At 49.3% G+C, this 27721-nt stretch overlaps 4 protein-coding genes across 4 annotated transcripts; all 4 read left to right on the top strand.

The window, feature by feature from the left end:
• The first annotated feature begins 1556 nt into the window (after positions 1-1556).
• On the top strand, positions 1557-8670 carry LOC100901210 (U4/U6.U5 tri-snRNP-associated protein 1). The gene is made up of 7 exons (XM_003744309.2): positions 1557-2164; positions 5659-5788; positions 5993-6273; positions 6376-6508; positions 6616-7575; positions 7665-7988; positions 8090-8670. Exons 1-7 carry the CDS (start codon positions 2018-2020, stop codon positions 8455-8457), a joined length of 2343 nt encoding a protein of 780 aa, XP_003744357.2. The 5' UTR covers positions 1557-2017; the 3' UTR covers positions 8458-8670.
• A 1685-nt stretch (positions 8671-10355) lies between these two features.
• LOC114828272 (uncharacterized) lies at positions 10356-12063 on the top strand. Its single transcript, XM_029111733.1, has 3 exons — positions 10356-10380; positions 11611-11682; positions 11765-12063. The coding sequence occupies exons 1-3, from the start codon at positions 10356-10358 to the stop codon at positions 12061-12063; spliced, it is 396 nt and encodes a 131-aa protein (XP_028967566.1).
• Positions 12064-13811: 1748 nt separating this feature from the next.
• On the top strand, positions 13812-26365 carry LOC100908369 (zinc finger protein 271). The gene is made up of 8 exons (XM_029111734.1): positions 13812-13983; positions 15248-15567; positions 16626-16659; positions 16805-17146; positions 18057-18425; positions 21107-21546; positions 21647-21771; positions 25546-26365. Exons 1-8 carry the CDS (start codon positions 13812-13814, stop codon positions 25682-25684), a joined length of 1941 nt encoding a protein of 646 aa, XP_028967567.1. The 3' UTR covers positions 25685-26365.
• Positions 26225-27669, top strand: LOC100908514 (zinc finger and BTB domain-containing protein 17). Its single transcript, XM_018639919.1, has 3 exons — positions 26225-26255; positions 26681-26974; positions 27079-27669. The coding sequence occupies exons 1-3, from the start codon at positions 26225-26227 to the stop codon at positions 27498-27500; spliced, it is 747 nt and encodes a 248-aa protein (XP_018495435.1). The 3' UTR covers positions 27501-27669.
• The last annotated feature ends 52 nt before the right edge of the window (positions 27670-27721 follow it).

Genomic DNA, 27721 nt, shown 5'->3' on the forward strand with positions numbered 1-27721 from the left:
GAATGCGACGCTGCCGCACCGCTGTCCGCCTGATGCCCGGTGGCTCTGCGTTGAGCCCTCGGGGAAGCGTTAGGGGCGTTCGGCGCCTGTGCTGTCCCGGGTGTGAACACTTCTGCATGGACATTGAGCTTGGAAACTATTTCATCCGAGAGATCGTCACTTTCGGTGGCTCGCTCTTTGTCGCGTTGGGAGGCCACTTCGCGAAGGGCTTCTCTGTTCCTCTCATTCCGTTGGTGCTGATAGCCTCTGAGTCGCCCAGAGGGTCCTCCAGCTCTCCGGCGACTGAATTTTACTTCGCCGGACGCTCCGTTGAAAACTCGCTCCCGATGTTCGCCCCTCGATTGTTCTGCAAGGATTCAAATCATTTGTAGCGAACGATTCGAGCCATTTTCCAGGGTGGTTCATCACGGGGCCCCGACATCGATCAGCGGGAGGGACGGGAACTCCGTCTAGGCTCGGCGGTGACCCGCAACGGTCAATGCATGCATGAGACCCTCTTTTGCTGAGCGAGAGAGGCAGAGCAAGCGTGACAAAACACGCTCAACGAGCAGGAGAGTCCCCCCGCCAATTCCTGACCTCAGAGGATCGCAAACAGCCCACGTTGCACTCCTGGCTGGTCCCGCCAACAGAGCTGGGGAGCTCGCAGTCATTATACTCACGACTCGAATCCGACGTTGATGGGCCGGCTTGGTTCCGGGACGGAGGGTTTCCTTTCCTCCATGATTTCGCTCGAGGAGAGCTGCCGACTCGAACTTCTTCGTTCGACATCAGATCGATCCTCGCACAATACGAACTGGAGAAATACGCGACAGTTAAGGAAGAACTCGTGCTCGCAAAATCGGTGCACGCGGATAAAGAAGACACCTAAGACGGATTTGATAATCTAGGTTTCCGGAGTTCGAGACCGCGAACAATCCCAATCAGCATGAGAGAGGTCAGGACCCAAGTCATGAACCGCCTCTCCCCAATGATGTTTACATTCGAAATCGAACGGCCGAGCAACAATATTGTCACAGGTGATTCTCTTCTGACGAGACATGTCTCGTCTGTCCACGGAGGAGCCGGTGGCAAGTCCGGTGAAAGTAGCTGCCGACGCACCGTATCCCAGATTTTCATTGACTTAATCGGAGCTCGGGGCGAATACGACCCCCATGGCCCGGATAGTCAACAAACATTCCGAAGATATTGCCACCAGGATATATATCACACGGCTCGACTTACCGCTCCTCTCACGCCTCTCACCTGAGGCTCTTCACTGTTACACTGACTGACTATCGAGAGCGCGCGTTGTTGGATACGACTCGGGTATAACGAGCGTTGTTGGGCACGCGATCGCGGTACATACATCCGGATTGGAAACCGATAAGAGCGTAATTCTTATCACGGATTCTCCGAGAGCGGTGTTGGAGAGTTCTTTGATCCTGGAATCCGCCAGAATAATGATCGAGAGCTCGATTTCCGAACAGCGATCGCAATACCAATGGTACGTCAAAAAATGGCGCGCCCAGCGGGATGAAAGGATTGTAAACAGAGAACGTCCAACGATGCCCACGACTGGACTGCGTGAGATTTATGCTTGATGAAAAGTGAAAATTGGCATATTTCTGGGTCTCATTAGTGATTCGTCTAGCTGCAGAGGCTCGGGGCTACGAACCCTGATCGAGCAAATAACTTGGAACGGCTCGTGAGGCGAAAGCTAGATTGAGTCGGCTGCGTTTTTAAGAAATTTCCCGAGACGGGCGTAGAAAATCACTCTGTGAAGGCGTCTACGTAAAGTGAAGTTGACTATACGAACTATTGACTCTGAGTGTGAGATCCGTGAGAGTGTCAGTGTCTCGATTCCGGCCGTCCCGGAGCAAAGTCGCGGCCGAATTCAGCCTCCTGTGTTGTGGAAGCGAGAACGCTTGTGCATCGAGTAGTGGTGACGAAGAATTTGTTTTGATTTCTGTGCGTGATCTGTGGCTTACGTGCACTGTGGAATAAACGCTTCAGTATAGTGCCAGCCTAAAACTCTACCATGGGATCCTCGAAGAAGAGTCACAAGGAGCGAAAACGCAGCAAAAAGGATTGGCGCTCCAGGTCTCAGTCGAGCTCGAGCTCTCAATCAGACAGCGAAATCTACGAACGACGCAGGAAAAAACCTCAAAAGGACTCTAAGGAAGACGTAAGTTACCTCTTTATTTGAAACGGGCCGACGTGGTCGTACTGTGCTCGATAAAGATCGAGCTCTCTAAAGATCTGAGTCTCCTACTCTACATTTTCGAGAGCCTCACTCGGGGCTCCAGAACTACGGGCGGGACTCGGTTGTGGTTTCTCGCTCTGACAGGTGTCTTGTCGACCATTCGGGAGAAATTATCATGAGGGATCCGGGAAGTTCCCGAAGTTCTATCGTCATATGCGAAAGCCGAAGACGATTCAGAACGTTCGGATCAAGTTGTTTGTTTACGTTTGGTGAGGGTCAAGATGCCTGCAAGATCGGCTCTTAATCTCACGATCGTTCGATCAGGAGTAGAATCCAGAGCCTCTCTCGACAAGACATCTGACCAGAATACATATCAAGAACAATGAGGTAACGAACGATTCTTGAACCAATGTATCTAGCAGCGTGCTGCCAGTGTTTAATGGGGTCCACTCTCGGATATATCGACGTGTTCGACATCCATCAAGCGCCCGTTCCGTTCGTAACAGTCGAACCATATGATTCTCGGGTTCCGCGCCGACCGACTCAATAATTTGCGAGAATATGCGGCCGTTTATCCTCAGTCAGATCAAAAGTGAATTTGCGAATATCTACGAATCGTTCCTGTTTGGAATATTTGACTCCCCGAAGTTCGCGTCCGTATTTCCACGTAAACCGATTCCGGGATCGGAGGGAGCATGTCCTGCGCTCCTCGTATCGCTCTCAATCTGTCGATAGAAGGGTATGCTTGAATCACATGCATTCGAAACTCGCAGGGTATACCTTCCGGCACCCTCAGCGCCTCTAGGCTGTGTGTTCTAATCTCTCTGCGTTGATATCATAGATGCTTCGAGATGTGGTCTCCTTTGAGAAAGAGCAGCATGTTTCGGCGTGCTGCACGATCGATCGAGGCATCGCATCCCAGGATATCCTTGATTCGTGGAGCGATGGGCAACTTTTGCTCGCGACATCAACTCTCGTGTCTTTGAGGGCTCCTGAGGAGCCAGTATGGTCTGAGACATGATTCTAATATATATTTGACGTGCAATGAGCCGACTCATCCCGAAGGAAGACCAACTTCCGATTGCGGCAAGCATGCGCGGGTTTGTCTTCCGGCATTCTGTTCTCCTCTTTCGGCGCTTCACAGGAGACTCGATTTGTCTTGTCGACGAATTCCATTCCGAGATTCATCGATAGTTTCTTCGAGGTTTGCACCTCTCATGGAGTTCAATGAGACGGCACCCATAAGCGCTTTGCTCCGTCCTACAAGGAAATGTTGATCCTGATGGTCTCCTTGAGCAGATCGCGAAAGCTGGAAACACCTGAAGCTGATGCGGATGTTTGAGTAATTTGGCTCCCGCGACGGAAATTATCAGTACACAAGCTCCGAGTCAAGTATCTCGGCGGATTGACAACATTATACATATATTCCTCCGTTGATTGCGAGAGGAAAGTCCCGCCTCTTCCATTTCCGGAGTCGCCGGCATAGCTCCGCGGCGATCCATCCTAGGGAACATTGCTTGAATCCCGAGCCGGTCCGTACATCAATCCTTCATCCTCCATATCCGAGAATCGGGAGATCTTTGATTCGAAGGGTCTCCCTCCGATCATCGCTCGGTAATTTGATGCACGATGTCCAGAGCTTAAGTGTGATGAAGGCTCTCATCATACCGATGCGCGTTTTCGTCTCTGCTCAGTCAGATCAGCGGGTCTACAACCGGCTAGATTGAATCGGAAACGCGGACCGTCGGTCGCAGTCCCACCTGATTGATTTCATTTCTCAAGAGAAACTCTGCAGCCTCTTGACTCGGCATACCGATTCGGTCCATGTTCCGTGTAGCCCTTCCTAGGCAAACGCTTGCTCCAAACAGAAGAAGTTCCCCCCATTATTCCAACCGGCGCCTATAATCAGACTGTGCCGGCTCATGTGATTGTGCTCCAAGATTGCGTTCACACATCAATCAAGGAACTGAAATCATACGAGACTGCCCATGCAAGCGAAATCATCCAATGCGGCGGTGACCACTAGCTCGCTCCGTCGAAGTTGTTTGGGAATGTCCTGCTCCGACTTGTTGTAGCCGTTTTTATGATGCCCTTGTTCAAGCGAGCGTTCAAGGTCCGTGTAAAGCAAGTGTGCTTTGGTGCCACGAGAGGGCGCTGTAGGCGTGCATCGCTTCCTACATGCAGCGCCGTCTGGTCGTTATGGAGGCGGTATGACTCGAGTGTTGGTAAGAAAACCTGTCGCTTGACATACCATCGCACAGCGCGGCCGCATCTTTTGAACGGGCAAGATATTGTTGCGAGAGCGATCGCGGAGTATATACGGAGCTTTCGGCCTTACGTGGTCTCCGGGAGGTGCTCCCTGAGTATCTTCAGGAAGTTCGTGTGCTCTGGATGGAGAGCTAGTCCGTGCATTGACAAGCTCATTCTTCCGTCTCGAGAGGATGCGCGGTCCTCGCTGTCGGGGACCGAAATGATGATGGAACGTCTGGTCTCCATTCGTCCGGAGAGGATATGTCGGTATTTTTCTCCACGGTTCCTCGTTCCGTACATGTACCATACTTCAGCTGTTATATCCTAAGGCCCGGATCAGGATCTCTGAAGACTTTTTCTCCCTGAGAATTTCTGACGATGGTTATCCTTGCTTTCGAATGACTCACGCAAGATCAGACGACACGTTTCCGGACTTTCGGCTGAGCATCAAGTCCCGTGTTTTTCCTCGCCTTCATTGGCCTTCCATAGTTTGCGGAAAATTCGCTCGTTTCCTTCTGAGTTGTCCAGAGGTTGATCTCCCGAGGTTTCCATCAAGAGGCTCCCCCGATAAATGCATTGAACCCTCAAAAACTGCTTTATATTCCAGCTCTAACCGCGTGTCGAAGATAGGTAGTTCTGTGAACCACGACCGAGATCTCTTGGCTCTGATTCAAAGTCGGCCCGTTTCGCGAAGCACTTGATTTTTTTCAGCTTCTCGTTACCCCCAAGCTGTGCGGACCGACCATCCCCGCAACTTCGGGGTAACAATTTTCAGGTTTACAGGTCCTAGGTACTCTGAACTGTAAATTCACTTCGTTGAAGCGATGTATCATAAAGAAATAAATCGGCTTCCCGGATCAGCAAGACGATCTCGCTTTTCGGTCAAGCCAGAACCTTTTGTCCATCAACCCTCATTCCGAGTTTGGATGCTTGATTTTTATCTTGAGGAAATGCTCTCCCGATGGATGCGAAGAAGAAGGTAACAGAAGAGGAGGTCTCTCATTTGCGGTCGCCACGATTCGTCGAGCTCGGCTCGATTGAATTCGTCGACATCTGGATTTTGCGAGGAATTTTTTTCATCTACCCAACGTTTTTCACATCGTGGGATTTTGCTCTTCGGATCATCGCTCGGACTTCGATTGCTACGCTTCGATTCACTTCAGGGTTAGGTTATTTGGTAGGTGGGTGGGTATTGTGATATTCATGTGCACCTTTCTCCATCCTAGCAACCCGACAAACACGAGAGGACTCATTCGGACGAGGAGGAGAGGCATAAAGATTCGTCGAAGTACCGTGATGAGAAAACTTCTCATGGCGAGAGAAGGGATCGGAGAGAGTCAGGGAGACCGGAAAGGGGTGAGCATCGGAAACGGAGATCGTCTCTCGAGTACCAGAGATTCGATCACCACGAATTCGCCGTGGAGATCCTTCCGAGCATCGCATCTCCTTTTCTCCCGGATCTTTGAACTCTGGATGGCGGAATCGACGATTACTTGACTCGCCTCAATTTCTGTCTGGAAACGGATGCTGATCTAGTCTGAGAACACTTTACGTCCGCAGAGAAGAGGCGGAGCGCAACGCCAGAGTTTCGAGAGGCTACTCCTCCTGATGGCAAGGAGAAACTTTCGATGAGTATTGAGGAAACAAATAAACTGAGGGCGAAGCTGGGCTTGAAACCGCTGCAAACCGACGATGGAGCAGACGAGAAGAAGGGCAGCGGGGAGAACAACGAAATATTCGTCAGAACGGAAAATATTTCCGACAAGAAAGAGGCGGAAGCTTTCCGCGAGAAACTTCGCTCGCTTCGCGACAAACAGAAGATTAAAGAAAAATACGGAAAGGTTAGCTATATCGCCCAGTCCCTTCTCCTGATCTGATTCATGGCCAGGAGACGGCCGGGTCATCCGAGCTCATAGAGATTGACTTGAAATTTATTTGTCAAGGTTAAAACTCTGGCCGACGGCGACGAAGACGACGACGCCGAAAAATGGATCGAGAAGTCTCGGAAGCTGCAGCAGGACAAAGCCAAAGCAGCGGCTCGAGAAAAACTCCTGATGGAGATGGAGAATGAATTAGGTCAGGGATCGAGATAGGATGAGGCGTCGATGATTCTGATCGCGTCTGGGCAACACACGCTGTGGTTCGAATCTCCCGTAACAGAATTTCTTTCCGACAACTCGCAGGTGTTGATGATCTCGTCAATAAAGAGTTGTCTCTCAAGAAGGAGTACACCGCCAAAGATCTCCGAGGAATCGAAATCGTGCACAAACAAGACAGAATCAAGGAAGGGGACACAGTTGTTCTCACACTGAAAGACCATGGCGTATTGGATGAATCGGAAGACGTTCTAGAGAACGTTAATCTCGTCGATGACGAGAAGGCCGAAAAGAGTGTCTTGAACAAAAAGCTAGGAATCGATACGTACAATCCATACGACGATGTCGACGCCGACGAATTCGGCATCGTGCATAAAAAAAGCGTGCTGTCGAAATACGACGAGGAAATCGATGGCGCGAAGAAAGAGAGCTTCAAGATAGGAATCAATAAAGAACAGCGGAAGCAGAAAGAGCTCGAGGAAATCCGTGTGAAACTCTCCAAGCAGAAGGAATCCTTGGTGCTCCCAGAACCTGCGCTCGCTCGAGACTACATGACCGGAGAGGAGATGGCCGCCTTCAGAAAACCTAAGAAGAAGATCCGCAAGATCCGCAAGCGCGAGATTCTCAAGGCTGACGATCTTCTGCCCTTGGGCGATGAGGTGACGAAGGCAGACCATGGTTCGAGGAGTCAGAGAGTTCCGAAACACGACACCGAGGATGATCTGATCGAGCCTGACCAGGATCTCTCAAACTTCAAAGTCGAAGACGATCTCCCGGAACAGCGTTATCGCTCCCGGCTCCAGAAAGCTAAAAATATCGTGAAAGAAGACCTCATCGTACAGAAGGTGGCGGCACAGATCGCTTCGATTAAAGACGAGCCCGAAGACGACGAAAATAGCTCAGGCGTTCCCTTCGCCCCCTCGATGATCATGAATTCCACGGCGGAATTCTGTCGAACTCTCGGCTCGAAGTCTACATACGTCGCTAAGGAGACAGACGAGACAAAGGAAAAGTCCGCATTCGACGAAGACATGGAAGTCGATCAAGGTAAGCCCATCGTCGCTCAGCAGCTTCTCGTCCGCAAGGTCGCTCTTCGCCTCTTCGGGACAAGTCGGAATAAGCAGATTCGATTACAGAGCCTGAAAGGACTATGGACCTAGAAGAGGAGGAGGAATTGAAAAATACGTGGTCCGAGGTGGATCCTTCAGTTCAGCAGAAACAGAAACAAGCGCAGCGGGCTCCTCATGCGGAAGTTATTCCTGTACATCTGGAAGCATTCCCTATCCTCGAAGCGGAACCGAATGTCGCACAAGGCGTAGCCGGCGCCCTTAAACTTGCGCTCAAGAAAGGTTTCATCGAGGACGAGTCGAAGAACAATCCCGCCGCGGTCAAGAAACTCCAGGATCTCTCAGCAAAGAATTATCAAATCGAGGAGAAGTATTACGATGACGAAGGACGAGGTCAGTACAGACGGGCTTTCCCCGAGGCAATCCCAATAGGCGATCCCGATATTCCTAAGACCCCCCTGAAAAGCAGGACCTGAATGAACTTTTTCTTCCAGGAAGGAGAGGTGGTGCTAACAACCATAGCCATGGACCTGTTTCGGACTTCAGGGATAAGTCTAATTACAAGCCCGACGTCAAGCTAGATTACATTGATGACAGCGGTCGGCTGCTGAACCAGAAAGAAGCCTTCCGATATTTATCGCATAAATTCCACGGGAAGGGTTCGGGGAAAAACAAGATCGATAAACGTCAGAAGAAAATCGAGCAGATCAAGAAACTGGAACAGATGTCCAGCAGTGACACACCCCTAAATACGCTCAAGCTACTGCAGGAAAAGCAGAAACAGCAACAAACGCCTTACATAATGCTCAGTGGAGGTGCAGCGAACACTTTGAGTGGTCCCAGCGGTCTGAGCAAGAAATGAATGTATCCTGCCGATAAGAAAAGGTCCAGCAAGTGTGAACCTTGTTCAAACCTTGACGGTGTCTCTGTAGCATCAAAATGTGTTTTGAATCATCAAAGAATGGAGGACTTCCGGTTCTCTTCCGCGGTGACGTGTACGATAGAATCGCCAAAACTCTAGTTTTATTGGAGCAACTCAGGGTTTACGAAGGACCCATAATAAAAATATCAACCAACCTCCATTCTAATTCGCCTCTTCTGTCTGCATCGATTGTATCGTGCCGGCGGCAGCCGCCTGCATGCACAATCCGCACCTGCCCCGATTGGAAAACTCAACGAATTCTGATCTGAAAACACGGCTAAGGAAAAAAATGGTGGTCGTGGATTACGTATTAACATCCCTAGTTTTATCGAATGCTTCAAGCTTTGCAACTTCAAACTTCGACTCACTCGACGGCAGCCCCAACGAATCGGAAACAATTTTCCCTTGCTGGTGGTTAGAGCGATTGTGAACGCACGATTTTGGATGGCAGCGAGGTCTTCCGGGCTCATATCCATCAATTGAGTATATACCTTGTCGTCTCCTGCACTCTGACGCGACGGGGGCGCGGTGATTTGTTTTGGGGGTCCGACGCGCCGAAAGGAAATAACCGACGGGTGGTTTGCGCGTTTGTCACTACTCGTGTAAACGTGCATAGCCGCAACGACGCCGCTCGATCCCTGCTGCCGGAAAAATATGCAGGTACTCGGCCTTGATCCTCCTGGGTACATTTGCTCCATGGATCCGTCCTCGGAAGCAATGTGAATGACAGTACCCGGGACGTTGAACCTTGGATGTGTGGTTCAGCCCGGGAAAGTTTTGAGCATCAAAATGATGTGCTGGACTGTCCTTCCTTTCTACCTGATCTCAGTCTCCTCTCAGCCTCGAGAAACCGTCTGTCTCCTCCGCGAGTCCACTTTTCTACATAGATACAGAGCTGGGAAACTCGGTCATCTGAAGAAGCACTAGAGGGTCCACGCCGGTGAGAAACCCTACCCTGCCGGTTTTGTCTGAAGACTTCGGAGACATCTTCGAACATGCGCACACGTAACTCCGCATTGCTCAGAATCGTCGTTCAGACTCCTGCTTATCATTGTTGTAGATCGTAATTGCGATGCCGGCTTGCAGGTTCGTGAACGGATTCATACCCAGGAAAAACCCTGCGGCTGCAAGCATTGTAGACACCGCGACCCTCAGTCTCTCCGCGAGCGTGTCGTCCGAGTTCGACTACCCTCAGCTGCGTAATCCCGCGAGAGGAACATTCAGATGGGACTGTGGATTCAGAGGCGTCACTTCATAGTCTTGCACGAGCATGAAATCGCAGGGAACAACATCGATCTTGTCCACATAAAGCCAATTTGAGGTGCCACCATGAGCATATTTGTACGACCTGGACCAGTTTTGACGTGAAACGTCTTTAAAAAGGTTGGCCTAGTATTTCACCAAAAGTGTGACGAAACTTGTCCATTTTCGACGCCTTCCAGCTCCGTGCTTTCTACACCGATCGACACCCGGTTGGTCTCTTTAGATAGCAAATTTACGGCACATCAATTTCATATACTTCCTACGGAATTCCCATACACACAGATCAACTCCTGGAGGCAAGAATGACACCCTATACGCCCTATTCTCCCGTGAACATGGCTGCTCTTGGGAGAGGGCGATTTCAAATTTCCAGAGCGCGCGTAACGAAACTCACCGTCAGAAAAATATATTTTCCACTCGAAAGAAGATATTTCCCCAACTTCGGTGAAGAGTTCGATTTCACCAGTGATAATGAGACCTAAAAGAGCCAGTTCCAGACGTCGGAAGTCTCGTTCACGGAGTAAAACTCCTAGTGATTGTAAACGGCCCCGTACAGGCGTTGAAAGGACAGCGCAATGGCGGGCGCGTCGACTGAATACGGTGAGCAAGTCCCATAGCAATGCGAGACCACATACGAATCAAAGAAATAGAAGCATTGATGCGCTAGTCAGTCCGATGGAGGTGACTCCCGATTCCCGATGTCAGCGACATCGGACCTACACGCAGGCATGGCAACGAGCCACGACTCGCTTCAAACGATCATTCCGAGACAATGGATTCTGACATAGCTGTGACGTCTGCGATTGCCTATGGTTCCTTGGGGAGCTAACCCACCCTTGCTTACCTATGCGATCGTGGATTTCCATTGCGCTCGGGTAGGAGCTGAGTTTAAAGAAATAATAACGATGCTCAAGTCTTACGAATAGCCATCCCGAAGACGTTTCTTGTCCTCTACACGGTAGTGGCTCTGCTGCTACCTCTGAATTTTTTTTCTCCCCCGATGCCTCTGGCGGCACGGAATAGGCTTCGAGTCCCGTCATGATTTTCAGGCATCAGGGATGGGGACGTTGGGATGGGGACTGTCGGAATTCATAAGTGCAGCGTCTCGCTGTTCTCACCTGTATTCCGCCGAGTGAAAACGTTTGTGATGTGATAAGTGATAAGATATGCCTGTTGATTATTTATACAGTGCTTTCATCATTTCATCGTCGAGTATTTGATGAAGGTAGGAATATGCTCGGTTGGATCAATGTCTACTTGTTTGGAAACTGCTGACAATCGGACTTCTCCTCGGATGCTCAAATTCAGTCTACCAGTCTGAAGTCTCTTTGATCCATTTCTTACCCTTTGTAATTCTCTAAACTCGTTCCTGGAATAAACCATTTTTTGCAATATCCGTCAGATTCTTGGCTGGGTATCCGAAAATATAGCCCAAACTTTGCGGGGCGAAGCACGCTGTTGTCGCGTTGCGCTCCACACGGAACTAATGCTAATTGTTCTTTCAGAGTTCCGACGCGAGGAGCTCGATGCATCCTTCATTGAGTCCCTTTTTGCTGAGTTTCACCCTAGGACAATGTCAATAAAAGCTTTCTCTCAGTTTCGACGCTCCTCTGATTCTTTTCTTCCATTTCTTATATTTTGTATTTTGCTCTTAGCTTCACTCTGTATTTCTTTTGACCGACTGTTCCCTCGACCTTCGTGGATTCTCTCGGTACTCTCCTATCCCGTTCGCTGTCGTTCGTCTTGAATTCCGTTCCACGCAATGATTTTCCTCTTCTCCGTCGTGTTCGCAACGAATTCCAATTCCATGGGGCACCGATTCCGTTCCAGCGCCGCCTCTGCTGATAACCCATCTGAAAGAGAACTTGGTCCTCGAAGAAATCCCGGGCTGCTCAATACTCGGTGAGTTTCAAACCCCCTTCCCCCGAAACGAGAATCGTGGAAGCAAGGGGAGCAATCGACTAAGGCTGTACTTTGTTTGCAGCCCAGCGCCTACAGGCTCGGACGCCGCCGTTTGAAGAACCGTCGGTGACCATCGCTCCCATCTCCGCTCCTGTTGACTTCCTCTGCACAGGCTGCGGTTTCGAAGCAGTCGATGAACAAGCCCTGTTGGTGCATTCCTATCAGTGCGGTACTTTCCGCCGCACTATCCGAGGCGGGTGGACGCAACAGTCCGAAATGCGAGCTTTGGGAACCCACAAATGTAGATTCTGTGACTATAGGGACTACGCCGAGTACAACGTGAAGAAACACGAGCAGCGGAGTCATTTCGGCCTACGTTGATTAGAGCGTCGGATGTCCGCGAGGCGTTTCTGATTTGACTTGTATCTGTCCTGTTCGATGTGGTCCGAACCAATGACATCAAACTCAGCGAGCCCAAGTGACGGTGCCGGAAGTTTCTTCCTTGAACAATTTTCATAGCGAAAATTTATCTAGCGTACAAGTATTCTGAGAAATGTGTTCTCGAAAGCCAAAGGCATTTTATGCCTCGACAGTGCCTTGCGTAGCAAAATGGTAATAGGACTTTGTGATGAATGTTTGTGACGTGTCTTCTCGTTTGTCTCGCTTCTGGGACAGTGCAATAGGTGCGTGATCAACGTCCCGGCGACCGAAGTTCGACTCAAGTTGCCTGCCTGAAGTCGCAATACAGTCGAACCCGCTTATAAGAAAACCGGTTAAGAGAGAAAACCGGATATAAGAGACCGATCCCGATTCCCCGATTTTTTCTTCATAGGGCTTCATGTTGAAAACCTCGCTTATAAGAAACTCGGATATAAGAGAAAACCGGATGTAAGAGACAATTTTCAAACCCCAGCCCCATAGAGTTCCATGTTGGAGACCTCGTATATAAGAGAGAACCGTCTCAAGTAGAATTTCTGTTTGCTCTTCCATGACTCCTCTTCCTCTCGGCACCTGCGCGAATGAGATAACACGCCAGTTCGATAGTATCATTGCTCCGAAAATGATCGTCTCTCCACAGGATCATGATACCGGCATCCGAGTCATACGATAACGAGATGTTTCGGGTCTTTTCATCGAAAGACCATACCTCGGATATTAGAGAAACCGGATATAAGAGACCATTTTCAATTCCCCGAGAGGTCTCTTATAAGCGGGTTCGACTGTAGATAACTATTCAGGTTGGGTATCAAAAGCTCTCAGAGAATATTTTTCTGCGTCTATCATCAGAAACTCTCATGATTCCGGTTGGTCAAAAGCAAGCAGAGAGATCGACATCCCTCGGCGGCCGTCTAATTGGGGGTCTCCGATTTCCGATGTCGATGCGCCGTTAGCCACAGACTAACTGGGGTACAGCGGTACAGCTCCGGGAAAGATTACGGTTTCAAGAGCTCAAACGGTCCTTGCCCGTGTGAAAGCTCGTCTTTGCGGTGCTGGTTCCGCTGAACTCATTCTTCGTACTTAGGAAGGAAGCTAAGAATTATTTATACTCGTCGACAATCTCTACTATTCCGTCTTATCTTTGAAGTAAGAAACGGCCCGAGAAGGGCCACTTTGTTGAGTATTGTGTATGTTTCCAAATGAACAGAAATGAGGAGGGTTCCATATTTTTACATCGATTCATGTAGTTTATACATCTACAATTTTTCAATCGGGAGGAGACTCTGCGAATTTTCTCTATTTTCTCAATAAAATCAGGGCAGTCTTTGCTCGACTACAAGTTCTGAGCTTCTCTCTTTGGGGCGGCGGGATCGCATCTGACGATTCGACTGGAAAAAAGCCCTTGATAACCCCGTTATGTCCTTCCAGACGATCGTCATCCGCTTCCGCGATCGATTCCATCAACCGGTCCGACATCACGTGTTGTAGAGATGGATGTTCAATAAAGAATAGGAAACGATTGGCAAAGCGAACGGCTGATTAATTATCCAATTATTAGCTCGCGACCACGTTAAGGCGACCCCCTCGACGTATGGACGCAGGATAGCACTCGATATCTCATTAGCGCTTCAATTACAGTGAGCGGGCAAAGCCTGCACGCACCAAGGTTGGCAGAGGAAGACTTTGAGACAATGGAGATATTGGTTGATCCACCCAACATCGATCCGTCTGCCAATTGCAATATGGTTTATCACGCGTTGGCTCAATGTTTTCGAGAGGACGACACGTGTTTCGTCTGTTGTTACTGCAGCAACACTTACCTAAATCTAACTCAGCTGCTTCTGCATCTCAAAGTGCACCCAGGTAGGAGGCCGTACAGATGCCACGCGTGTGGTCAAGCCTACAAGACTTGGAACAACCTTGATTCTCACCGGATGATGACTCACGAGAGGACCTTGTACCATTGCGACCGCTGCAATTACAGAACCCAGTGGGGTAGCGAATACTCATTTCATGTAGATAATGAATGTTAGGAGCGCGCGAGTCAATGAAGGAAACGCTCGGACAGTGTTCGACTTTTCCAAATCCTTCGTGTACATTACACAATTTTTCGAAGTCCAAAGTGACGGGATAATATAAAGCCAAATGTAGTCACGATACGGGCCCGATGTGTCTGACGGCTTTTCTCAGTACACAGTCGGGAGGCTTCATTTCTTGCCGATGAGCTGACCTGTATGTGAGGATTCGAATAGCAGGAGTTGAAGGAGGAGATCATGAATGGTGAAGTGAAGTGCAATGAGATATACATGCATATATATATAAGAGCCAGGCTCACTCGCTCTCAAGATCTTTGGAGATATGTATACTGATTCTGTTCGACCATAAAAGCGAAATGATAGAGCGATCCCTGTGTCGTACTCCCTCGAGCTTCACGATTATTCATCTTGAAGTTCATGAGCTCGTCTGACATGATTTTCCCAATTCCAGAGATATCGCTTTCAATGGCGGATGAGAGAGGGGCTCCCTCATCCTAGTTCTCGGGCCGACCTTCGCCATCGCCCTGCTACCGATGATTTTCGGCCACACTGCTCAATGCATCAATGTGTCTCTCGTTGGTGGAGTGGTCGTCAGCTTCCGCAAGGAAATAAAAATGCAGGGGAACCTTATTTCCCCACATTCAAGCAGTGGTTGAATAGCTGGGATCCGTGTCGAGGGAATTCGAAGAACAAGCCGATTTATCGTCCAGTAATCCTGACCCGGGGAGTCTGACTCGCCGAGACTCGACTTGCTTCCACCTCTCGTCGATGGCATCGCTCAGCCAGTTCGGATTCGCCTCTATATCCCGCTCCCCTCCGATCTGGATTCGGTTCTCGATTTCCCTCAAATTGAGCTCTACAGTGAGGCCTAGTCCTCGTTCCGAGATAATTGGATGACTTCATTTAAAAACTCCTCCGAATGGAAATTGAAATTCCTTCTCGCGCCCCGAATGCTTGGAGGCAATACCGAGCTCCGTCAAACAGTCAAAGCTCACCCATCGAATGGACGATCTAGTGAAAAAGTCTGAGCTGAAGAAGAGCAGGAGGAGAGCTCGAGAAGCGTTTGTTCAATGCGAAATCCGAAATTTCAGGCGCGCGCCAGCCGCTTCTGATCCTAGATGAATCGCTTGACGCGTACTCGCCCGTTGCTCCAGTTTTCAAGGAAGAGCCCGGAGAATTGATCATCGTCGAAGACGAGGAACCCACAAACCCAAACGCCGCTGGACCCCAACGAATCACTGTCAAAGAGATGCAAATGATCGTAGACTGTGCCGTAATGAACAATGACTTCAAATGTCCAATCTGCCATTATAGCAAGGCTAAAGGGAAGAAAGTTTTCGAAGCTCATGTGATGACCCATACGGGCGAGAGGCCCTTCAAATGTGATTATTGCGATAAACGTTTCAATAAAGTGGGTATCATGGACACACATCGTTGGACGCATCCCGAAGCTGAGCCGTTTACGTGCCACTGTGGAGTATTTACAACGCGATCTCGAAGAGAAATGAACACTCACCAAACTCGATGTACCATGGTGTCTCGTCTGACGGTGAAAGGCTTCGAGCATGCCGTTCTGCATCTAAATAACAGTGTATCCCGCCGACTGAATATGTGAGCGTCGTGATCGGTCGAAAGCTTCTCCCTGCTGATCAGCTGTGGGGGAATCCTGGTCCTCCGCTTTCGACTACTCGAACTCACGGAAGATAGGCCATTCGCGGAGCATAAGCTTTATTCGTCTCAGTTTCCGACGAGATCGCGGTCGAGCGCGCGGTTTTCGACGCTTGATCGTCTCGGTCGCTTTGTTTGTGCTGATGTGTGAACTAGTTAGTCTGTTAGGCTAGATCGAGATTAGAGTGAGACTCTAGAGTTTAATCATCACCTTGGACTTTTACTTCTGAATTCATCGACACCCCAAGAGATAAATGGACTGCTCTGTCAATGAAGACCGATCTGTAATCAGAAGGCTGCCCTCCTGAATCAATGGAAACATTCAATTTGTTCTGATCGACGGAAATCCCGGGCAGCAGTCAAAGAGAGATTTATTTATTCCGGTGAGGAAACGCCGGTGTCGAACTATTGGATTCATGGGGATTGTATTCGACAAGGGAGGCGAGCAAAAAATCCGAGAAATGTAAAAAGGTCACCCTGCATCTTCATCACTATTGATCCTGTAGATGTACATATGGAGAGCGTGCAATTGTTAGATAGATTCTCGACCCCTCTCTCGAGATGTCATAGCTCTTTCGATTAGAAGAAGTGTTCCTCCTTCTCTGATAGAATAAACTTATTTATTCGTCCTGGATGACTAGAGAGAAAGCGTCTCGTATGTTCTCACGCTTCGAGCGATCGGGTAGGCGGTAGGCGCAACGAGATTTCTACGGCGGTATGTTGGGGATATTCTCCCAGACAAATCAATCGCGACTTTCTCCGATGTCTCGAACCGATTCTAAACGATTCTTCCCCTTGCAGAAGCCGCCAGCATCCGAACGCCGGTTGTCGAGTGGTGAACTCGTCTCTTGGAGACCTGTCGATAGAACGATGGAATCACAATAAAGACAAGTTCTGTCTACATTTAGTAAGGGTCGACAAGTATAGCAAGTGCTTTGCGTACAATGATGTAACTGGCTACTCCTCTGATGGAATTGCAGAGTGGATGCTCAATATCGACATGGGCTACTATACGCTGGAAGAGGCGCGATCATCGAAGAGGCTGACTCCAGGACCGGATCAGCTGTTCGGCTGCGCTTTGTGCGGCTACAGAACGGCGGGATCTTACAGCCTACGTCGACATTTCCGAGTTCACACGGGAGAGAAGCCCTACGAATGTGAACTCTGTGGGAAACGCTTCTCTCAGCGTTACAGCGTCGCGATACACAAACGTACACACTCGAAAGAGACGCCAAGCGATCCGTGCGGCTCCTGTAGCCTCCGATCTGCGGATGAAAGTCACGCCAAGCGTCGCGTTAAAATCCATAAGATTCAGCGTGAAGGTTCAATTTGAAGGATTCGATTTCGAATCACGGTGCAATAGACCCGTATCCTGTTCAGCGAGGGCCGTTGCCCTCGAGACGTTGATCAAATCGTCTGGTCCCAAAACTCTCGGGATCGAGTTACTATCCTTGCGCAAGAGCGCCTGGTTCCAGTGGTTCGAAGCACGTTGTTCTACGCGTGCCGCTGAACCATCAGAGGTGTCGATATATTGATGTACAACTTTGTACCATGTTCACAGCCCACCAAGGAGTTGAGACTCTTAGCATTTTGGCTCCCTGGCATATTTGGATTCAGTGAAGCCATGTCTTCGGCATTTATCCCCGGTCAAGTTTATGTATATTACTATGTTGAATCGATGAGGCCGGATGTGCAACGATCGACTGCATGGTATCGCTATCGAAGTGCCAGGGCTGCTTCCGATGAGTCATCGCGGGCTCGGAGTGCTGTCTCGTTTCGCAGGCTCACCGTAGCCGCATTTATTTTGAGTCCTCGAGACCAATGTAAATATTGTTGAACGAATGATGAGGAAGCAGGATGTGTACGAATGCGGTTTCTCATAGATCTTTCGAGTCGATTCGATGGGACAATAAAATGCAAATCGCAAAACTGTTCTGACAAAATACTGTTATTTTCAGTATCTTCGGATCGCATAGGCATTATCCTGAGTTGCCGCACCGGAAAATTATCGTTTCCTCAGTTGCCTGCGTTTGCTTACTTTCCTGTATATCGCCGCTGAATAAATTTCCTGTGTCTCCTCCCCGATTGTTTTGTCACGGCTGGGTTCGAGGTCGTCGTCTCTTCTTCTTAACCTGTGACCGAATATTGCTCGATTGTCGGAATTGTCCCCACTCGTTTTATTTATTTCGATTTTGTTTGCTTTTCCCCTCTGGCTCATGGTTCAATTTGCAGATGATGACGTCCTCTCGCTCCCCGGAGGTCTGGAAATGCGGATCCTTCCCGAGCCGGATTCATCTCTCGAAGAAATGTCCGGCTGGTGTCTACCACAAGGAATGGAACTATCTCCCGTCGAGGGAAAATTATTTTCGTGCAAACACTGCTCGTATAAAACACAGGTTGCGTCGATTCTGCAACGTCACATGCGTGTGCATACCGGCGAGAAACCCTTCAAGTGCGATATCTGCTTCAAGAGCTTCACTCGGAAGAGCAGCGTGGAGACCCATCGAAGAATTCACACCGGGGAGAAACCATTCAAGTGCAGTTTTTGCGCATATTCATCCGGTGATCGCAGTGCCGTCCGGCGACACTTGATGAGCTGCAGTGAAATCTACAAGAAATAGTAGATATTGTCGATATGTGTAGAACAGAGCATCAAAGTACAGGATCCTACGCATCGAAGCACCCCACAACGAAATGAGAGCAGTCGAAACGGTGGAGGTCAACAAGACAGACGGAGGAGCAACAGTTCAGGGCGACGATGCTCGAGAACAATCAACGCTCTCGGATCGGAGAGCGGGATTGAATCACCTATTTAAGCATTCCTAAGCAATCTCCGATACAGAAGGGACCCAATTGTGAATCTCATCGATGAACCTCAAACGTAAAAACGTGCGATCACAGAAGACCCTCCAACACATTTGCATGGGGCAATACCGAACAATCAGCAAGCTAGAAACGTAGCCGCCGTCATGGTCACGAGACAACGCGGTTGGTGACTTCAACGTAGAAGGCGCGTGCCTCCCTCTGAAGTGCGTCACTCGAGAAGAAAATCGCTTGTCTTCCTCATGGCATTCTACAAGCTCGTTGTCCGACCCCCAAAGGGCGTCCGGACTGGGTCATTGATCAATGTTGTACGGAACCTTCCGCGTCGTCAACCCTAAGTCAGAGAGACTCTCCCACGAAGCTCTCAAAAACAGTTATTCCTAAGTGCATTATAGCCACTGCAATCTTCGACGGATCACAACGAGCACGTGAACGACATACTAGGGCAGCGACACGGACAAGACGGAGAGCGCCCGAACCTTTCCCGTCGTTTCAAGAAGTATTCCTCTCGACGCGAGGACTTCCGTCGCCGCGAGTGAAGTAAAGAAAACGACATGAAGATCGTCGCTGCCGACGAAGCCACCTGATGAATGCGCGCCGTTGTCAAGGACGACAGCAGCGGTCGCAGCCGTTTCCAGACATGAGATTGAAATGCGGATTTCTCGCGATTATTGTTTTGTTGAAATTCGTTTGACGTTTCTCTGTATATTGAACCGCTGTTTTGTGCCGCGCCGCACAGCGGCTCTAAGGATTGTTCGTTCATATTCCCTGGGAATCTAGACTACGAAGCTCCGTTAATGAGTTCGAGCGAGCGAATTCCAAATCGAGACGTGCAATCATCGCAACGCATTTTCCCTGAAACAACGAGCGGCTCTTCACACACTTATCCCCAGTGGAATACCCCGCCTAACGCTCATTCTCATCAGGTCGCGCATCAATCGATAGAGCCGCTTGTGCACTCCTTTTCCAGGCTTATGTCTACCTTCTAGAGTTCTCATGGCTAGAGCCAGCGGACTCCCAGTGGACAATGCAATGACCCGATGGGTTTCTCGAGTATTCTTTTGTTACTCCATAAGATCAGGTAATGTGAAATTAGGAGCGTTCCTCAACGCTCATCTTTCATCATTCTCCTCGACCAACGTCACAACAGGTACAACGAAGCAGTTCTCTCATGTTGAGGAACATATTTACCACGATACATGCATGCATACATACGAACGAACGAACGGACGAACGAATCTTCATAGGTAGCGATATTTCCATCCACCGACTACAATAGCTCACAATCGAAGCCGAAGCATCAGTGTGAACGGTACGATTCCGTACAAAACCACCAACTCCGATGAACTCTCGGAGATTCCTGGCTCGCGGGAGCCGCATCCACAGAACCACGCCAGTTTACCGGAGAAACGACTTCACAATCCTTTGCGGATGTTCCTCAGATACGTATTTGCGACTCCCCGCACTTCTCCACCGCGTAGACGCGGTACTCCCGAAAGCCGCTCCGTTCCCCGATCGATTCTTCCGCGGAAGCCTTCCCCGGAACTGTATGTGGCTTCTTTGTAGACTCGACTATTAGTGGGCCGCAGATTTTTCTCTCATAGCAGCGTACTGCATTTCCATTTTTTCTCCTCGTTCTACAAATATGTTCCCCCAACGATGTAATCACCCCATGTATACCTTGAATTCTGTAGTTAGCAAGGAACCGGAGGAATACTTCGGAACCATCGACGGAAGTCGCTCTCTCACGATCACATTCTTCTTCTAGTTTGCTTTAGATTTTCGCCATCCATTGAGCTGCTGAATTCGCGTCCAGCAATTGGTTTTTTTTGTCTGTTACCCTCGACATTTTTGACCCATCGATTCCTGTGGAGTAATTCAAAAGCCAACACGCATGTATTCCAAACTATGTATGAGACGTTCTGAGGACGTGTGTGGCGAAAAGGCTCTCAAACAAAAATCATGGAACTTACTATCATCATCCCGCAATATTCGCTGTTGTGACGAAGCTTGCGCCTGAGAATCACAGCGATCGTACAGAGGTGTGGTCGATCCACGACCGTGCTCCAGGCAGACAATCCATTCCGATGAACCCGGTTACAGAATCTATGACAACGAAAAATAAAATACTTCATATACCTATTTATTTCCTTAAAATCGAGTCTTCAATCCAAGAGGAAGGCAATCTTCGAAGTTCCTGTGCGAAGGAGGAGTTAATCAGCACTAACTGAAATTTCTGCTTTCAGACGCGAGGCCTCCAACTCGGCGCAGCATCCCCAAAGCTCGAGGACCTGTTCGACCTGTCGACGCAAACTGGCCGTATTGTGGCGAATAAATTTGAAAAAAGAAGCGATTTTAGAGTCCGATGTGTGTGGCGGTGGCGAAGCAGAAGTGTCGACCTGATCCCGTACCCCGAGGCATAGTCAATTCTGATCTGTGATCCGTTCTCCTCCTCCCAGAATTCCCAATGCGCTTGGCAGAACTCGGGGACCCAGACTTGATTGTACCTGACGTGGAACCGAACAACAACAGTGCAATATACTCATCGCTGCCGCGGAAACCTACGACCTTGACACCATCGAGAGCCATCATCATCCCCCGCATACTGCAGCCTACGACACGAATTTCGACGCCGATTATCAATGCTCGTCAGATTACAACGACGCTTCCAAGGACGAACGTTCTCAACGCGAATATTCAGATGACCACTCATCCGGGCATCGTCAAACTTCCACCTGGCACCGATATCGATTACCTCACTCAGACCAGTACCCGGGGGAAGGCTAATCAGTTCTGGCAGTACGTCTGCAACGATTGTCCCTTCATCACCCAAGATTCTCGTGCCTATAAAAAACACCGATCCCTAGTTCATGAGACTAAGTCGCAGTCGACCACCAAGGTGAGAGACAAAACTTTCCGTGGACGAGCGCCCGTGGGGCTCTCCCGGTGTATTGGGTGCGCATGCTTTCCGCAACTCATGGAGCGACCTTGATTTCCAGGTTTGCAACATCTGCAACAAAGGATTCTTGGATCTCGAAAATCACCTCAAAGTTCACGAGCACGGACGCAATCACGTTTGCGACGTTTGTGACCTGGGCTTCAACTCGATGACGGAACTACGCAACCATGCGACGAAGATGCATCAGGGAAGACAGTTCCTGAAGTGCGGCTATTGCGATTTCACCGCCGTCAAGGAAGAGATATCGAAACATCTTCTGACTTGCGAACCTTTCAAGCGACAGGAACAGCAACAGCAGAAACAACAGCAGCAGCAACTTCTGCTCCAATCCTCCGCCCCTAAACTATCGTGAGCTGCGTACGATCTGCTATGAGCAATCGAGTTCAAGTTCTCTCAGAGAGCTTACATATCATTCGCTGTCACTCGACCGAATGGGAAATCGAATCCAACGAAACGTCTGCGAGAGTTCCCAAGTATTTACTCCTGATTTTTACCGCTGACTGTGAAACTCGGAATATCATGCTGTTCACACGGGTTTGTGAGCTCACCCGCCCACATCATCGAACGAGAGTATCACCCTAATATATGATCGATGCCTCTTGTGCGAAAGAAATAATCATCATACACTTATATATGAACATTGAATATATTTTGATTAAATGGAGAGGTGATTTCATCAGCTATGCCCGTTAATGTCGATAGCTGCTCTGGACCCGGTTTCTTGTTTGCAATACCTATGAATATACATCTTTGTGAAACTTATACATAGAACATATACAGAGTTCAGCACGATATTTTTATAGAGTGTTTTGACGTCGTGTTTTGTTGCATCTTCCGGGAGATTACCCCCGATATCATGTTGGAGATCGATGTCTTCTCTCCGCACGCCGAACGTATCAGTCGTATATCAGCTTGAGACGTTTTTGGAACATTGAATCTAATAAAGATTTATGGAATTCGCATCGTGATGCTCGTCCTGGATCGACATGGGGCTGGAGAGCGAAGTTCCACGACTCATGAGGTGCTATTGATGGATTCTCAACGAGATCGGGAGCCTACTAATTCCCACTTTCTGCCTTACAGGACTTCCGGCACATGGACAGTGGACAGGACTTCGACGCCAAACTCTGATTCGTCTGATATCGAACTCGAATAAACTCATAGATTTAAGAAAAGATGCACTCGGCCTAGAAAAGCAAGTCCTCGACCACGTACCTCCAATAGCCACGGAGAGCAATTTCTGAATGAGTCGATTCTGGGATTTTTCCAGCACGAAAATCTCGCGCCGGCGAATCTGACGATGACAACGATGAGGAGCCACTACAATTCTTCCCGATCCCGTTCGTGGAACTCGGAGAAACTCTGGAGAGTGAGTTCGGTGAGGGTCTATCCACCTACAAGATGGCGAAGAGGTCCGACGTTCAAGAGAAGGGAAGAAAGAATTCTCCCCGGAAGGAAAAATCCGCGACCTTGACGGGACGGATAGCTAAACCCCAGTCAGCGACCAAGCTGTTCATTTCTCCTGGAAGAAATGCTGCAGAGTTGGCCCGTAAGCACGTCACTTTCAACCTCGAGACCGCAAGCAAAGAAACGGACGGCAAAGAAAAACCGAAAGGTGAGGAAACCCGCTTGAGGCACAGGTACCTAGAAAGCGCCGGAGTCCGCATTGAATCTCTTTTTTGCAGTTTCATCTACTAGTCGTGAGTCGTCGGAGGATAGAGGGCTCCGAATCAAGAGATCGCCGCGCAAGAAACATTCTGCGTGTGCTTGCTGCAAATAAGAAAGAAGCAGTCGGGGCTCGGTCTCGGAATCCGAAGCTACTACGGTTTAATCTTGTGTTCAGAGCCAAAATATAGCTGGGAACCAAATTGTTGGCAATATCAAGGCGGCATATTCATCTCATGCAAATCATAGAATCTATGAGCTCAGACTCCTGCAGCTTCCGCTGTCGGTGTTTCAAACCGCTCCCCTGTCCCCGGTACGCTTAGTTTTCGGACATGATAGAACAGCCTTCGAGCGAGCTCCATAGCAATTTTATTTAACCTTACTGAGCACCTTATCGTCATTGACTTCGAAGCTTGGAAGTGCTCCTGGAGGCGGAGCGTTGAGGAAAAATAAAAGTGTCTCGTGCGATTATAATGAAAAATCGTCGCCGTTCTGCATTCTTGCGCTTTGACCTGAGTCTCTCACGTTTCAAAAATTGCGGCTCAAGCGGAAAATTCTCTCGGAGCTAATCATCTTCTCCTTCCAGGTACATCTGTCTGTCTGTCTGTCTCTCCTGCTTGGCTAACCCTCCGCTCTCCAACGCTCCTCAATTTCATCCCGGCGAAGAGAATAAATACGTTGCTGGCTCGCTTGAGAAACTGCCTCTAATTCAGAATGCTTTGGTCCAATTAAACGATCCAGATGAATATGTGCTACAGCGATATCTCCGCCTTGCAGCTGAGGAGCGACTCCGACCCAGGCCCCGAAATCTCACGTATAGAGAGAGCTCCGAAGAACCAATGGACGAAGAAGCTGTCGAAGATCCGCGTCTCATCAGTCGGCCCGAAGCGCCTGAAAAGGAATCCGTTTCAGGAGGCAGAGCAAATATCACTCCGGAGAAGGGGAAGGATAACTCAACTTTGCTCGCACCGGATGCATCTAGTCCGCTAGTGAGACTAGCCCGTCGGACCCGATCGAGAATGTTGATCCCGAACCCTGTACGGAGCAGCGAAGCTGCCTCTTCCAGAGATAGTGAAAGCGTCGACGAGTCAGACACCTCGTCCGAATCGCAAGAGACCCGCTTTTCGAGGACCATATGGTTCAACTGTATGCGATGCAAGGCCAAGCTAGCGGGCAGAGAGAAGTTCCGAGCGCACATCAACTCCCATCAGTGATCACAACTGATCGGGCTCATCTCGACGGGCGGGACCGTTTTCGACGAAGCCAATCTGCTGAAAGACATTCAGGAAACTTCACCCGCGATTTCTTTCTTCGAGACGAACAGAATATTTTTAGATGGGACGAAAAAATTCAAGAAATGTCTATCATTGAACGAGGATACTCGAATCATTTCAATTGCGAAAATGCATTTTTGAAATAACTGATAGACCCTCATGTTGTCACTCCGCGAGTGAAGCTTGTTCAATCGTTACTCCAATGGTCAGTCCGGAGCTTGTATAATTCACACGTTTTATCGTGCGCGATTCCCGTGATATGTCTAACTCCTTAACGACTGCGCAATGAATCGCTAATCGAGGGAAGGTGACACTATCAACGCTTTGCGAACAAGAATAATTTTCTTACTCTTTCTAAAAAAACTCCTATAAAACAAAGAGGTATCCTGTCCGGATGTTGTTGTCTCTCTAAGAACTGCTGAGGTTCGGATTGCTTCGTTTCTCTTATCACTACCCTGTCGAATGCTTAGAGGCGATGTGCTTTGGGCATTGAATGATTTCTTCTCGTGAATTCATTCCAGCATCAGGTCGCAGGGGGTCTATTGACTAGGCAGTCGAAGTTTGTTGACTCTCCCTTCAGACTTCCGTCTCAGTCAACCATGATAGCCCTTTAACGATACGAGGGGTAACGAAAACTCTCATTGCAGACTGCGTGTTGAGGATTCAACACAGGATTAGAAGCGATCACCGGATTGATTCTGTCCTCCTATCAGCCCATTACAGAGAACAGCGAGAAATAAAGGACCGAGCTTCTTCTTGATTTGCGTTCGGCTTGACCATCTTCGCCTGCCGTTCACACGAAAGTTCTTGTCGCTTCCAAAAGTGACCGAATTCTGATTTCAGACTCGTTGACGTTCTCGCCTACTCCGCTCGATCAGGAACTTCCATTGGACGACTACTCGGAACTGGAGGTCTCCCCTGCCTTGCGGAAAGGCACGCACGGCTCGTACAAGTGTGACATCTGCGGGAAGACGAGCGCCACCCGTGCGAAAGCCAGTGGTCACTATCGCGTTCACACGGGGGAACGGCCCTATAGGTGCGATCGGTGTTCGCGTTCATTCAGTGACAGTAGCAACTTCAAGCGGCACCTGAGACTACATTCACAGGGTGAACCCAATGGGAAGTGTTCGGAAAACTGAAGGAGTGCAGATGGAAGATTAGGGAGCTGAAGTGAGAATGGTTCTTGCTGAAAGCGTCGATGGAAACCCTCGGTGCTTCGCGCTGTTCTTGGCGGCACCTACGAGCACACTCTGTTAAGATCTCATTTTCTCGTCTGACGACTCAATTCTTCTCTTTTCTCGAGACGTTCATTGAGGCTGTGCATTTTGCTCAGAAGCGAATATTGCACTCGAGATTCAATTTTTCTATCGTTCGTCGATTCTTCGATAGCGTCTGCAATCCGATGAATCCGCCATTGTTAGTGAAGCCATCCGAGGGAAGCGTGTGCGCAGGAGCCGTTCCGTTGTAGGGGCTCACCGGATAATTCGCTCAGCCGGTGGTCAACGAACACTTTTTAGCAACAAATGATTATTAGAGTCTCGATCGATTGTGAGGTGCGATGAACTCAATTTGCTTACAAGTACATAAGTGTCCCGATGCCTTTTGGAATGTAGTCCGAGCATGGATATATGATTGTTAGGAAATAATGTAACGGGTCGACTGGGTGATTGTATCCCTGAATGACTGGCAGTCCTCAACTCACGACTTCAGGTATGATGAGCGGAGGATCAAGGTGTCTTAACACACTCGAATGCTCGGAAGAGTAGCGAGACCGCTACGTATTTATTCATTTTAATGTGTAAATATATATTTCGGCCTCCAGAGGTCAAGAAGTCAGCAGAGAATAAAGCTAAGGATGGAGATTGTTGTACAAACCGTGACTCTCAATCCTATTTCCGTCGGGATTTCCGACGAATTTGAATACTCTCCAACAGTCACTCACTCTCTATCCTCTTCCAGATGGAGAGATGCTTCCCATCATCTGCAACTCGGACGAGCTACACATCGAACCCATAAGAGAATAAAATAGATTCATGTATTCGATCCCGATCAGCTTTTTTCGCTCGATAGAGGACCATCTGGGCTCGGTAGGGTAGAGTAGCGAGAATCTCAAGTTCGAATTCCTCCGATTCAAGACGACGTTGGCTCCGATTCGGTCCGTCGCGTTGGAAGGTTCAGCATCTCCAAGATAGAACAGTCGGAGGACGCTCCAGCTGTCAAGCCGAAAACGACTCCGGAAGACGAGCAGGACGCAGCCATTAAATTAGCAGCAGCGAATGTGGTGGATGAGCTGTTGGCAGCCTACGCCGCGGCCACCGCCGAAGAGGACGAAGAGAGCGATCTCTGTGAAAGTTCCGCCAGCGTGAGTGACAAAGAGAATAACCCATCGAACGATGATGAATCTCTTGAAGAACTCGCTTTCGAAGAAGGTAAGCAGACGAAGCTGGACCGATGCCGGCACCAGAACCGACTGAGCGGTCATGGGCAGGCACCTGCTAATACAAAGATTGTCTTGGTCTCTTTTCCCGCGCAGAGGGCCCGACGGAGGAGGCCTGCGTTCCGACCGTGTCGATCCTCCCACTCATCTGTGGACAGTGCAATTATCAATCCACCTCGCAGCGCGATCTCATCAATCACATGAACACGTGCAACAACGGACGACCTTTCCCCTGCAAATACTGCAACTACGCTTGTGGTAGCATGCGGGATCTTCGTGAGCACGAAAAACTACACAGGGAGAGCAAGTATATCTGCGATGTTTGTGGGAAGATATTCCGCGACCCTCAACGCCGTGATCTCCACCGTGACGGACACGTTGGTTCGATCACTTGCAGCCTGTGCGGTCTCTCTTTCCCGACTCACCGCAGCTTCAACGATCACGTCCGATCCCTCCACCCGGAAAGGAGCCGCCATCGTGAGGGACGGAGCGCCAGCGCAGCCTCAAATCTGAGTTAAATCCTCAAAGGTTTCGAATCGGCTAGAAGTCCTGACGAAGGTAGATCAGGCATAGCGCATCCCGTCGAGGGTCAGCACTCGCAGTACTGTGCTAGGCTGGGAGATGTCCTGGTGAGATTGAGAGCCTTTGCACTACTCTAGAATTCCCGTCTATTGAAGATTTCGGCTTTGTAGGCGGAACCAAGTAGCGAAGCCGTAAGCTATTGAATAATATGAAAGAT

This window comes from Galendromus occidentalis, unplaced genomic scaffold, assembly GCF_000255335.2.
Source record: "Galendromus occidentalis unplaced genomic scaffold, Mocc_1.1 scf7180000077464, whole genome shotgun sequence".
Lineage (NCBI taxonomy): Eukaryota > Metazoa > Arthropoda > Arachnida > Mesostigmata > Phytoseiidae > Galendromus > Galendromus occidentalis.